Source organism: Saimiri boliviensis, chromosome 3 (assembly GCF_048565385.1).
Source record: "Saimiri boliviensis isolate mSaiBol1 chromosome 3, mSaiBol1.pri, whole genome shotgun sequence".
Taxonomy (NCBI): domain Eukaryota; kingdom Metazoa; phylum Chordata; class Mammalia; order Primates; family Cebidae; genus Saimiri; species Saimiri boliviensis.
Window position 1 is genome coordinate 68,763,890 of NC_133451.1, and position 13,663 is coordinate 68,777,552.

At 34.3% G+C, this 13,663-nt stretch overlaps 1 protein-coding gene across 2 annotated transcripts in view; it reads right to left on the bottom strand.

Annotated features, from left to right (window-relative positions):
* Nucleotides 1–402: 402 nt before the first annotated feature.
* Nucleotides 403–13,663, bottom strand: part of RCHY1 (ring finger and CHY zinc finger domain containing 1) — a 45,608-nt gene continuing 32,347 nt past the window's right edge. For both annotated transcript variants that reach the window (XM_010342604.3, XM_074396281.1), the window contains 5 exons: nucleotides 10,304–10,348; nucleotides 10,138–10,196; nucleotides 10,025–10,051; nucleotides 8,987–9,107; nucleotides 403–1,062 (listed from right to left, as the gene is read on the bottom strand). In XM_010342604.3, coding sequence (XP_010340906.1) covers nucleotides 934–1,062; nucleotides 8,987–9,107; nucleotides 10,025–10,051; nucleotides 10,138–10,196; nucleotides 10,304–10,348 — 381 coding nt within the window. In that variant the 3' untranslated portion in view covers nucleotides 403–933. The remainder of the gene's footprint in view (nucleotides 1,063–8,986; nucleotides 9,108–10,024; nucleotides 10,052–10,137; nucleotides 10,197–10,303; nucleotides 10,349–13,663) is intronic.

Below are 13,663 nucleotides of genomic sequence, written 5' to 3' on the forward strand. Positions count from 1 at the left end.
ACAATAAAGACATCCACTCCTTGCATAAAGAAAAATAATTGATTAAATATGAACACTAGCATGCACTGCTATGAAGACAGAGACTTTGTCTTTATTGTTCACTGTTGTCTCTACAGCATCTAGAAACATATCTGCCACATAGCAGTTGCTCAATAAATATTCTCTAGATAAATGAATGACTCTTTGAAGAAATAATTTGGGGCAACCTAAAGAAATTTTTTTTTAATGTTAATGTTTTGATTAAGGTTTTGGAAGACTCTTAGTATTTTACATAATACTTTCCCCAACTACTCTTACAGAATACCTCAAAAGAAAGAAAATTTATTTTACATTATAGAACCGATGATACTGACCTAATTGAGCCAAACATAGAAAACTTTGGAAAAAACTTTCTATAAAACATTGTTTTAATATAATTTTATTAGCATTTATTACATTAAAATTCACATTTAGAGGATCCAGAGGAATGTCTTAGAAAATTCTAAAGCATATTTAATTAGGTTTTAACAGTAGGGGAGAACTTGCTACAGCACAGCCCTTAAAAAGTCAAGAATACTACTGAGAATTAAGTGCAGTTCTACCAAGAACTAGAAATGAACTGCGTGCAAAGTGTCACTTAAAGCAAAGTTTCATGAAAATATAATACAATTCTATGAATATATCAGTGGCAAACATCATTGGCTTCCAAAAAACTGACACTAAAGGAATTTCCAATCCAAACACAAGCACATGGCTTTCACTCAATATAGAGCTATGAAAATTCTATCAAGAGACCCTGAATCCTTAATTACTTGTAACATGATTTTATGCTGTGACACTAGCACAAAACACATCAACTCTAATGCATAGATTATGACACATGATAATAGGATACCAAAGAAAGCCTTTTTCTATATCAGAAAATGCCAAGTTCTCCAGTACTGCATAGGCTGGTCATTGCTGATCCAGTGAAATTCTACGTCCTCCAGCTTGAGCAGTATTGTAGGATTCACAAATCTTACATTTCATGCCTAATATATGGAACTGAACAGTGGATCGTCCATTACAGTCATTGCAGAGAATCTGAAAAGAGATGAATTCAAATGAAATATTTTAACCTTATGAATACAAGTTGCATTGTCTGCTCATAATAATTCCTTGAAAATCATATTAAAGATGTGAAAATACATATATAAGTCTAAACATGTCCAAAAGTAGAAATTTCTTTTTATTTTTTTCACTGAAAACTCTAAAAGGCCATTGAGGTGGCTCTGAATTCAGAAAGTGAAAAGGCAGATTTGAGAAAAACAAAAAAGTTTATTTTAAAATAGTTTCCAAATATAAAATAGTATAAATAGTACAAGCAAGAAAATTAACCTAGGCATAATCAAATCAATATCTGATACTTACAATTCAAAATAACATACACAATTTCATTATTTTTCAGTCAGAAATGTATCTCAGTTAATAAAACCAAAATTTTTACTTTGTATATATTTATAAAAATATATATTTTATATATTTTAGCATTAAAAATAATATTTTTGCTTATTTTTTAGGTTTAGTATACTAAGTTCCTTGTCTTCTCTGCCTCAGGAATGAATTAAATTCCAAAAACAGTAGTTCCTAAAATCGACTAAATAGAGAGAGAGGCTCTTCACTCATCCCTACAATAACAAGAAGATGCTGTTTAGCAATTAATTTCTTCTAATGCTAAGAACCTGAAAAATAGCAAAGGTGTTAACCCGAAAATCAATACATACTATGCAAGAAGAACTCTAGCTTTTGAATAGTCACACTACAATAAGCAGAAATTTTCCAAATTTGCTCTAAATTGTAATTTGGAAAATAATTCTTTAAAAAATATGATCTAAATGAAGAAAGTGGACTAGTGGTTGCCTAGGCCTCGGGCATTAGGGAATGACTCCTAATGGGTAGGAGCATTTCTTTTTTGGAATGATAAAAATGTTCTAAAATTGTGGGGTTTGCATAACTACATGAATATTTTTAAAAGCACCAAACTGTACAATTTAAATGAATGAGTTGTATGATATGTGAACTGCATCTTAAAGAAGCCATTATTTCAAAAAATTATCTACATGGAACATAGCACACTTCGGCCTCTAGTCAAACATCACATGATTATCGGTTAGTATCCCAAAAGTGACTTTGCATTGCCCTGACAATTTAATTATCCACATGAATTATAAAACACTTCAGTGTAAATAAAACAAAAAATAAATTTCATTTGGCTTTGCTAAGTGGTTTTTATCCTCGTATGCTGAAGTATTTGAAGATGTTCAGAAAATGTGTAATATAACCAAAAATTATCTAGCCAGAAAACAATCTAGGCTTTCCCATTCTTACCTACAACTCACTACTATGGCTGAGAAGGGACAGCAACACATCGCAATTAAAGGGAAAAAGATAATCACTCTCCATAAGACAAAAGGCACAGAAACAACCTTTTTCAAATAAAGAAAGTCAAGACCCTCTGAATCTATTCTAGTTCGGGGCTGCCTGAACACAAATTGCTTCTCAATTAAGGTCTGTTAAATTTAATTTGAATAAGGTTTTTCTTCAAACAGCTGGCATCAGAAGTGGGATTTGAAATAGAGCTTTCAGTGACCCCCAGTAGCACCAAGGGACCCAGTAAGGTACCCGTTGGGAGTCCACTGCTCTCTCACAGCAATTAGGAATCATGGTAAGTTCTCTCTTAGATTCTAAAGCTCTGCGGATTTGTGTCTAAAGGTCCACGGATTTGTGTTTTGAGCTATCCAAGTTTTTTTGAACACGTTTTTTATCTGAATTGGATTCAGAATTCGCAACAAAAACTGGACTAGGTCCAGGATCCAATTACCTTGGATCTAGCTTAAGCCCTCCTATGTCCGACTGGGTCAGGCAGAAGAACAGGAAAATGGCAAAACAGCAGGGCATGCAAACTTGGCTTTTGGAAATAAATTCACAGGGTTTTTTGTGTCCTGCACTCTTTGACTCTTTTTCTTGCATGCTTAAGTAGGGCAAATCGCTGGTTAAGTGTACCAAGGAAATATGAGAGCCAAAGCCAAGTTTCAAGGTGAAAATGAGATCCTTAATTTCTGACGAACTGAGCAATCTACTGGCTCTGCCTACATTTACAAATGTTAAGTATTAGGCCTCAGAAGCAGCAAACACTTTTTAAACATTTTATAGAAGGATAAAATGCCATTTGCTTACAGAAATGGCAAAATTTTACTAAAGGTAATTTAAAATTATAATGGAACGTTCCAAATGAACACCTAAAACTACAGTTTAAGAAGTGCATTTCACAATGGCCATAAGGAATTGTTAAAACAAACAAACAAACAAAACAAAACCAAAAAATAAGTGCATTTGAAAATGAGGGCTCCCAAATTAGACTCATCTAAGAATACCTGTTGAGTGAAGTTTCTAAAATTAAATTTCAGTATTTGTACTGCCTTAAAAAAAAAAAAAAAAAAAAAAAGATGTTTTCAGAGTTTAAGAAGCAAATAAAAAGCTTAACTAACTGATAAGAGAAATTAATCTATGAGCCTTTTGGCTTAGTTAGTATACTGCTCTGAAGGCCAAAAGAAAGCTAGCATGTTAGGCTAAAAAAAAAGCTAAAAGAAGGCTAGAAGAAAGCCAGTTAAAACTCTTACAAACATTTCCCTATTTAATGTTTATAAAACATAGGCCTTTAGGTAAAGCAGACTTGCTTCTTTTTCAGATCTATCCATGCTGAGTCCAGACAGAGATGGACAGTAAATTATTTTAATTTTTCTGGTAAACTGCAAACAGTAAAAAACAGTGTTTTCTTTCCCCTACTCTCTTAGTGGGCTCCACCCTGAACTCAGTAATTTTAGATAAGAAAAGCAGTTAAATTTTTAAAAACCATCTATGGAACTAAAATATCTTCCTGGCATTTAACTGGCTACACTAGACTGAAGGCTATCCTGAAACCCTTTTGGTAGAATAAATTTGTATGTATAAAAGAAATTTCCATTTGTAAAGGTGCCTGTCTGTGTACACTAGGAACTCTTAGCACTGTTTTAAATTTACATAATAAGTCATATCTTTGTTTCTTAACTTTTACTTACACCATTTTTTCCTTGGTTTGAGCAAATGATGATAAATATTTATGTGTAAAGTCTTAGTTCTGTGCTTTTGAGATACAAATTTTCTACCTTGTTTAACCTAAGAGTTGGCCCTTTAGAAATGCATATTTAGGGCTGCCTAGCTAACAACCACTTAGGGAAGTGAAACAGGTAATTGGAAAACTGATAGTCTGAATGGGGAATAGAAAAACTATTTAAAAGCCAGCAAATGTGAATCCTTTAGGAAAAGCTCTAAGTTCTGCTTCTGCCTATGTCTGTATTCCTCTAAGTGTTAATGTGTATGTGATAACACTTGGTAAATAAAGCCAGTTTTTATATTGTTAGTAAAATAGGAGTGGCTTCAAAGGTGTCTGTTGAATATAATTCAACACTTGATTGATTTGACTGTGAGCTTATGTTTTGAACCTCTATATTATTAAGTATGGCTAGGTGAGGCCTGGGTACATTTTCTCAGTGCCTAGACCTGTGGCTACAAGACACAATCAAGCCTACTAGGGCTTCTTCCCTACCACCTGTGTCATAATTTAAAATTTATTTTCAGTAATTTATTTTCAGTAATTTAAAATTTAAAATTTATTTTCAGTAATTTAAAATCTTAGAGTCATATGTTTAAGTAAATAATCATAAAACTTTTAAGTAATTTGTAAGTTAAAATGCCAAAACATTAATTATAAGTTTAAGTTTATACACTTTGGCATCTTATTTTTATATAGCATAGAAAAGCTAAATATATTTAGATCTCTTAATAATTAATCATTTAAGGAAACATCCTTTCAAAAAATTAAAATGGTTTCCATCTACAAATACTGATACAAACCAGTTCAAAATTACTTCTTAGGGTTTTCACTGGAAATTAGGATTACTAAGAGTTAAAACTGTAGTTTATATAGGTAATTAAAACTACTAGATTTAAGAAAAACAATTCCCTACACAGTGTAAAAACAAGCCACCTGTCTGGGTGGTTCACGCCTGCAATCTCAGCACTTTGGGAGGCCGAGGCGGGTGGTTCACCTGAGGTCAGGAGTTTGAGACCAGCCTGGCCAACATGGCAAAATCCCATCTCTACTAAAAAATACAAAAACTAGCTAGACGTGGGAGCAGGCACCTATAATCCCAACTACTCAGGAGGCTCAGGCAGGAGAATCACTTGACCTCAGGAGGCAGAGGTTGCAGAGATTTCAGATAAATAAATAAATAAATAAATAAATAAAATAAATAAATAAGTAAGACATACTTTTGGTGAGAAAAGTTGCAAAGATGTGCTTAAAAAATTTTTTGGTCTAGCTTGAAGTTACTTAAAGGTTGTTTCAAATTTGAGGAATAAAAAAGACGTAGACTAAAATATAGAACATTCAAAAGAAAGAATTTTAAAAATTTATAAGGAAATATAAAAGTTTGTGGAAATCTTCTGTGGTCAAAAACTGACAGATTGGATAGATTTGTTTATAAGGTTTTATTAAAATTAGCTTTAGTCCTGATACTACAAAGGTAAAATCTGGTTTTCTCTTTCAAACAAAGATTTCATATAGTATTAATAAGACAGTAAAATACTTTTGTGTACTTTTTTGAATAAACTGCAAATAATAAAAAGAGAAGACAAGGGCAGACAGATTTTGTCACATACTGTCTTAGGACTTTTGATTGTTTAGAAAACTGAGTTTCAAAGAGTACAAGTAATTGCTTTTTAAAACCTATTAATGCTTATATTGGCTATACACATAACTATGATTTTACAGTGACTTGTGATCCTATTTTGGTCAAGTGTTTTAAATCTTCAACATACTTGACAAGCTTCCCAAAATCAAATTTCAACTTAAAAATTAGGTCTTTTCCCTGGAACCAACCCAAATGCCCATCAATGATAGACTGAACAAAGAAAACACAGAATACTATGCAGCCATAAAAAAAGACGAGTTCGTGTCCTTTGTAGAGACATGGATGAATCTGGAAACCATCATTCTCAGCAAACCGACACAAGAACAGAAAAACACACACCTAATGTTTTCACTCATAGGCAGGTGATGAACAATGAGAACAATTGGGCACAAGGAAGGGAACAACACTCACTGAGCTAGGGGAGGGTGGGTGGAGGAGAGGGGAGGGACAACGGGGGCTTGGGGAGGATGGGGAGGGATAACACCAGGAGAAATGCATGAGGATAACAGGAGGAATGCATGTTAACCAGGAGGATAATACCTGATGTAGGTGACAGGGGCCGAGGATGGAGACAGCAAACCACCATGGCATCTATGTACCTATGCAACAATCCTGCAGGATGCAGGATATGCACATGCACCCCAAAGTACAATTAAAAAGAAAAAAAAATTAAGTCTTTTTTTTTTTTTTTTTTTTTTTTTGAGACGGAGTTTCGCTCTTGTTGCCCAGGCTGGAGTGCAATGGCATGATCTCGGCTCACCACAACCTCCGCCTCCTGGGTTCAGGCAATTCTCCTGCCTCAGCCTCCTGAGTAGCTGGGATTACAGGCACACGCCACCATGCCCAGCTAATTTTTAGTATTTTTTTTAGTAGAGACGGGGTTTCACCATGTTGACCAGGATGGTCTCGATCTCTTGACCTCGTGATCCACCCGCCTCGGCCTCCCAAAGTGCTGGGATTACAGGCTTGAGCCACCGCGCCCAGCAAGTCCTTTTTTTTTTTAACTGCTAACTTTGGCATGCTACAAAGCATCCCTGTAGCATCCAAAAGAGAGGAAAAAGGATTATTTGATCTGTTAAATTACATAGAAAGCATTGTCAAATAAAAAATGGTATTTAACCTTTGTGTTATATTTTTATTAAAATTTATTCCAAGATTATATGAGATTCTAAAATTCTTTATGTCTGGGTATGTGCTATCAGTCTTAATTATGGTTATTGTGTTATTACAGGCCACAGAAATAACCAATGTCTTTGTTAATCACATCTTTAACAATAACCATTTTAAGTTGTTTCCACAGTTAAATGCTTAATTCTGATGCAGCTTCTCTGAAAAGTTCACAAGCAAGCAAAATCCTAGAGTACTGTGTCTTCAAGAAGGTTCATGAAAGGATGAAAAGGACCCTGACAAGCACTCTGAAATACAAATTTCTGATAATTTTAGGACTTGGATTGTATAACAATTCCTTGAACTCTAATGGAGAGACTGGTTTATAAAACTGCTAACCCAAGCAGGATAAAAATTAATTGAATACCAAGAAAATAGTTGGCCAGCTTTTCATATTAAATCAGCCAGTATTGAAATTGTTTAGATTTCAATCAACTCCACAATCCAAGTCAAATTATCTATAATAACCCTTCAGTTATCAGTGGTAGGCACCTAAACTGGTATTTAAGAGGACACAAATCCAATGTTAAGCATGGACTCACAGAGAACCTGGACAGCCACCTGGCCCTTCATAAATCCTTAAAGCTTCCGTGATTAAAAGTTCTGCATTCCATGGCTTATCATGGAAAAGATAAATTAATCCAAGTTTTATATGTATATACAAAATTTATATATGTTGCTAAATTGCTAAGATAATTTATGACTGTTTGCTTTGTTGAAACCATAATCCTGGGAAGATAATCAAAACTTCAAGTACACATTTCTGCTACTTGATGGGCTGTTTAAGTATTTATAGAGTGATTATATTCAATTGTCATTTTCAGTGCATGTTTTTTGGTTGTATAGAAGGTATCCCATGCAAGAGGATTAATGCTATTACAGAGGCTAAAAGGTTATTATAAAATGTGTTTCTCTCATGGGACATTCCTGGAGAAATTTCCAGTGACAGAGGTACTTATTTCACTGGACAAGTTGTAAAATAGTTAAATAAGGTATTACAGATACAGTAGCATTAGGCAAAACTAACTGAATTGACTGGATTGCCTTAGTCAAAGGTATTGCAGATTGATGAAAATCAGATCCGAGTGGAAAACATAAGTTGACCCCTTACAAAATCATCACTGGAAAGCCTATGCACCTAATAACAGAACCTCATGTATCTTCCACTACTAAACTCTGATATGACTAAATGCTGCAAGACTTTTATGCATTATGCCAACATATATTTTCACCAGGTAAAGAAAATTTTGATGAACCAACGACTAGGAACAATCAAACTCTTCACAGTCTAGAATCTGGAGATTGGGTCTTCTGAGAACAACATCAGAGAAAAGACTGCCTTTCCAACCTACACTGCAATAAAGCTTCTGGACTTTGAACCTTAGGTTCATTATCTGACAATTCAGAAGGGACTCTCCACACTCTTGGAACTGGACACCCATTAGAGACCTTAAGATAAAGTTAACTAGGAAAGTTTCTCCCTAGAAGCAAGCAGCATCATAGTGTGGACAGTTTTTCCCCCAAGATCATGGATCAAGACTTCTCTGTAATTATGAGACTCTTCTCTCTCAATTTGTTACTTGCTTACGATCCTGTGAACAACAGAAGTGAAAAAGGGGTCTCCTGTGTGCACTCGAAAAAAAATAAGTCTCGGATGGAATAAAAAGGGTAATAAACACTAAAAACCAAAACGTCATCTCAAAAATCAGCAAATATGTTCTCCTAAAAGAAAATGTAAAAGAATTAAAAATAAAACATACTTAAAATGTCCCATCAGTGATCCAACCCTAGCCATTTATATTACTGACTGACTGGCAAGTAATATGCAAACAATTCAGAATAAAGTTTTTGCCTGCCATCTAGTGTTGGGAAAAACTACATAAAGGTATTCTTAGGACATTTTTCCTGATCTGAGCTAGTTATTTAACTAAAATTTAAAAATCATTAATCATCACATTAGCATCTGTGTCAAACCAATAGTTTCTTTTGGCAAGTTTAAGCAGGAGGGCAAAAATAAAGAAGAGTGTCAACAAGGAATCTATGAAGTTTTAAGTACTGATTCTACTCACATCCACAGTCATATTCTGATATTCTGATGGCATAGGAGTCTGTGCTACTTCGTCATCCAGCTGTCTCCAATACCTGGTCATATCTAACGCAGAGTGCATACATAATGGACATCTGTAGCCTCTAACAGAGATGGAAAGGTTATTTTCTAAACATTAAACAAAGAATATATTAACTCAGGTATACAAGAAGATGCAAGCTAATTGGCACATGAACCATTCAAGATAGACATTGTCCTCTATTTCAACATAATTGCTTAGGAACCTAGGAACTTTCACACTATAAAACTTTTAAATTAATTCCTGTATACTTACTTAAAACTAAGTCTTTTCTCTCAGTCCTGTAAAATGGAGAAGTAGTAGTCCATATTCTTTGTAGAACACACTTCATATATTTTTACAAACTAAGCTACTCCTTAGCTAAACAATCTTAATTTCTTAATATACTCATGCAAAGAAACTGTATTTGTTAAAATTATCCAGATCATATTATTTCCTTTCTAAAATTTTGAAAAAAAAAAAAAAAAAATCACCTCTATCTCACTCTTCAAATTTTTGCTCATCAATTTGTAGGACCAAAACCCAGTCTCCTGTTTTCAATTATTTTCATATAATTTTAATATCCGTTCCATTAATAAAGTGTTAGCTCTAGATGATCACTTCACATACTTTCTTTGTAGTCCATTATACTTGGCCAGTATAACAACCTAACAAATTTTAGCAATATTCTTTACATGTTTACAACATAACTGCATCTGGCATAGACTGTGCTTCCTGGTATACATGGCCAGAAAAAAAAGAGGTATCTATCTCCAAGTGGGAGGAGACAAGGCTTAAGAGGAACATATGGACAAATCATGTAGTTCTATATCCAAGACGCTTTGTCCAGTTTTAACACTATTCATCTATGCTACCCATTCAATATAAATATCTGCTATGCCCAGTACAGTATAAGTAACAATGTTTGTCCAGCTCCCCACCCCACACACATAAAAAAAAATCAAACATCTTACAATTATTTTTAAAATCCCAAACACTCACTCTTTCAACATTTCTTCATAACACGTTCTGAAAGAAAATAAACGATTATTTTAGTAAAACAAAACCTATCTCCACTATTTTCAAACATCATTGAGAAAAAAATGTTACTTTACCTATGTAAAAGATGTCCACATGGCAAGACATGAGCAACAACACGAGATGTGTGAATGTCCTGTCAAGGAAATAAATTTCAGTGCTTGTATGAAGACAATATAAATATCCAAGTATTTTAAATTCAAGAGCTGAGACTTCCAAAGTAAAAAAAAATTTTAAGCCTACCTCCAAACATATTGGACAATTCTGTCGGGACACATTTTCAATACACTGTTTAAAAGAGAAATTCACATTAGCAAAAGTTTAACTAGATGAAAATATCAGGTATAATAGTATTAATAATAAAAACTAACAAAACCAACTTACTAAAAATAAAAGCTAACATTAATACATGCTTCTTATATGTCAGAAAATAGTTAATAGTTATTTAATTCTCACACTATTTCAGGCTTGACACATTGCCTGATACAATGAAAATGCTCAATAAACACTACTGAGATTACCTTCATTTCACAGATAAGGAAAGTGACTTAGGAATTCAAGACATTTACCCAAGATCCAAAGATAATAAGATTTGAAACCTTTGCATATTATGTATGTTTTGCCCCAATGCCTAAATTAGTAAGCTCAACAACTTACTAATAATATTGGTAATAGTAATAGTTCATATTATTAAAATTTACTACATGCCATGCTCAGCACAGTACCTGTATAAGATCAATTAAATCTCACAATCCTAGATGAAATAGGCTATGATTGTTATACCATTGTACAGTTAAAGCATTGGAGGCCTAGAAAAGCTAAGTAACTTCCAAAGTCACACATTAATAAGAGGCAGAATTAAACTGGAGCTCCAGCAGGCTGACTTCAGAGTCCGAGTTCTTAATTTGACAAGATTTAATGTCTGATTAAATGAGGGAGGTAAGAGTGCCATGGAAGGCTCCCAGGTTTTTAATGGAAGCACTAATAAATGGTAAGACCACTTAGTAATACAGACAATAAAAGATTACTGAAAAACAACAAAACAAAACAAAAACCGTAACAAAAAATAAATACAAGTTTTTGAAAGCTGACAGTATAGTGGGGAGAAAAACCCTCAAAATAATAAGATTAATACTAAGTTTAAAAAACTAAATTGTAATCCTAGCTCTGCTATTTACTAGCCCTTGAGATTTTGAACTAGCCACCACTTCTTTACTCTTATGTTTCTTATTTATAAAACTAATACATATTTCATTTGATTCTAAAGTGAACTTCACACATACATTTTAACATCTCCACAATCACAATATATCTGATCATCAACAGCATCTTTGAGTTGATTGAATGCAAATGCCGAGGTAAGGATGCAATGAATTAGTATGCGTACACTCACACACACACTACACATGCTTTGGAAACCAGAACATCATAGAAATATAATCCGCATGTTCTCACTCATAGGTGGGTGTTGAACAATGAGAACACATGGACACAGGGAGGGGAGCACTACACACTGGGGTCCGTTGGGGGGAAATGGGGGAGGGACGGGGAGGTGGGGAGGTGGGAAGAGGTAGCATGGGGAGAAATGACAGATAAAGGTGAGGGGAAGGAAGGCAGCAAACCACACCACCATGTGTGTACCTATGCAACAATCTTGCATGTTCTTCACATGTACCCCCAAACCTAAAATACAATAAAAAAAATAAAATAAAAAATAAATAAATAAATAAAAAATAAATTTAAAAAAAAAAGAAATATAATCCATAAGATACTACTGACTCCACTAGCATAGCTTGCCATCACCCCAAACTCAAGTTTAAAAACCAAACTCAATCTTTTATCTCCAAAAAATTTACTATCTACTAATCAAGTACCTTAAGCTGAGGCTGAAAATCTTCAGAGTCATCTTTACTCAGTCTCATTCTTTTTCCTTAATACCATTACCTGATCATATATGTTCACTATTCATCTCAATTTTCCTCACCACTTTACTATTTAGACCAAGTTCTAGTTAATAATATATTTCTGCAATAACTTCTTATCCTCATCTTCTATGGAACCTACTATAGTGCTAAGTAAATGATTTCAAACAGCCTCTTTCCAATTAATGCCTATCTCTCTCTCTCTCTCAACAGCTACAATGTTGCTACTTACACTGTTCTCCCTTATCCGGAATTTCCTCTACTTGAACAATTATCATTTACACTTCACTTTACACCAATCCTACATTCTCTAAACTCTTATACTGTAGTACGTAGAAGGAGTACTATAAATGTAATACTTTACTGGATTTTTTTTAAATGACGAAAAAGGGTCTAGGATTGTAACATAATTCCTATGTCCAGATTTAAAATATGTATAATTTAATTATAAAAAGAAATATTAAAATATTTTCTGAATTTTCTTAGAATGTGATGTTAATAAGGTTATACCACTCAGTATTTCTCTTGTTTTAAAGTTATTCTTAAAAGCAGTGCCAGTGATAAGAATCCATAAACCAACCTGGAAGTTGTCAACATTATGCTAATAAGTGATATAAGCGTTCTTACACTATAGAAAAGAAAAGGAGTTGTAAATCAGATATTCCACAGTATATATTTTTAAATACCTACTTGTTAATACTGCTTTTCAAAAAAGCAATATAGTTTTAGTTGGAAATATATGAAAATTAGCATGCTTACAAAACATTAGAATTTAAGCTCGTTTTCGAAAACACTGTAATACTTTAAAAATTATACAAACTAGAGTTCTAACTACGCCCATATAAAAAGGACTACAGGGAAGAGCTCAGGGCAGCTGGGCGGAGCCCACAGCAGCTCAGCAAAGCCCCTGCGGGCAGGCAGTGGCTAGGCATGCTGCTAGCTGGGCGGGTCAGACCTGAAAGAAAAATCAAAAAAGGCAGTAGTGCAACGGAAACTCATAAAGCTCCAACTCCCTGGGACAGAGACAGACAACAGGTGGACAAACCCACAAAAATGGGAAGAAACCAGCGTAAAAAGGATGAAAACTCCCGAAACCAGAACACCTCTCCTCCTAAAAGGGATCACAACTCTTCACCAGCAAGGGAACCAGACCGGATGGAGAAGGAGGGTGATGAAATGACAGAATCAGACTTCAGAACGTGGGTAGTAAGAAACTACAATGAACTAAAAGAACATGTTCTAACCCAAAGCAAAGAAAATAGGAACCTTGAAAAAAGATTGGACGAACTGCTGACGAGAATGGACAGCATAGAGAGGAGTATAAGTGAATTGATGGAGCTGAAAAACGCAACACGAGAACTTTGTGAAGCATGCACAAGCTTCAACAGCCGAATTGACCAAGCAGAAGAAAGGATATCAGAGGTCGAAGATCAACTCAATGAAATAAAAAGAGAAGGCAAGAACAAAGAAAAAAGCACAAAAAGGAATGAACAAAATCTTCAAGAAATGTGGGACTATGTGAAAAGACCTAATCTACGTCTGATAGGTGTACCTGAATGTGATGAAGAGAATGAATCCAAGCTGGAAAATACTCTTCAGGATATTATCCAGGAAAACTTCCCCAACCTAGCAAGGCAGACCAATATTCAAATCCAGGAAATACAGAGAACACCACAAAGAT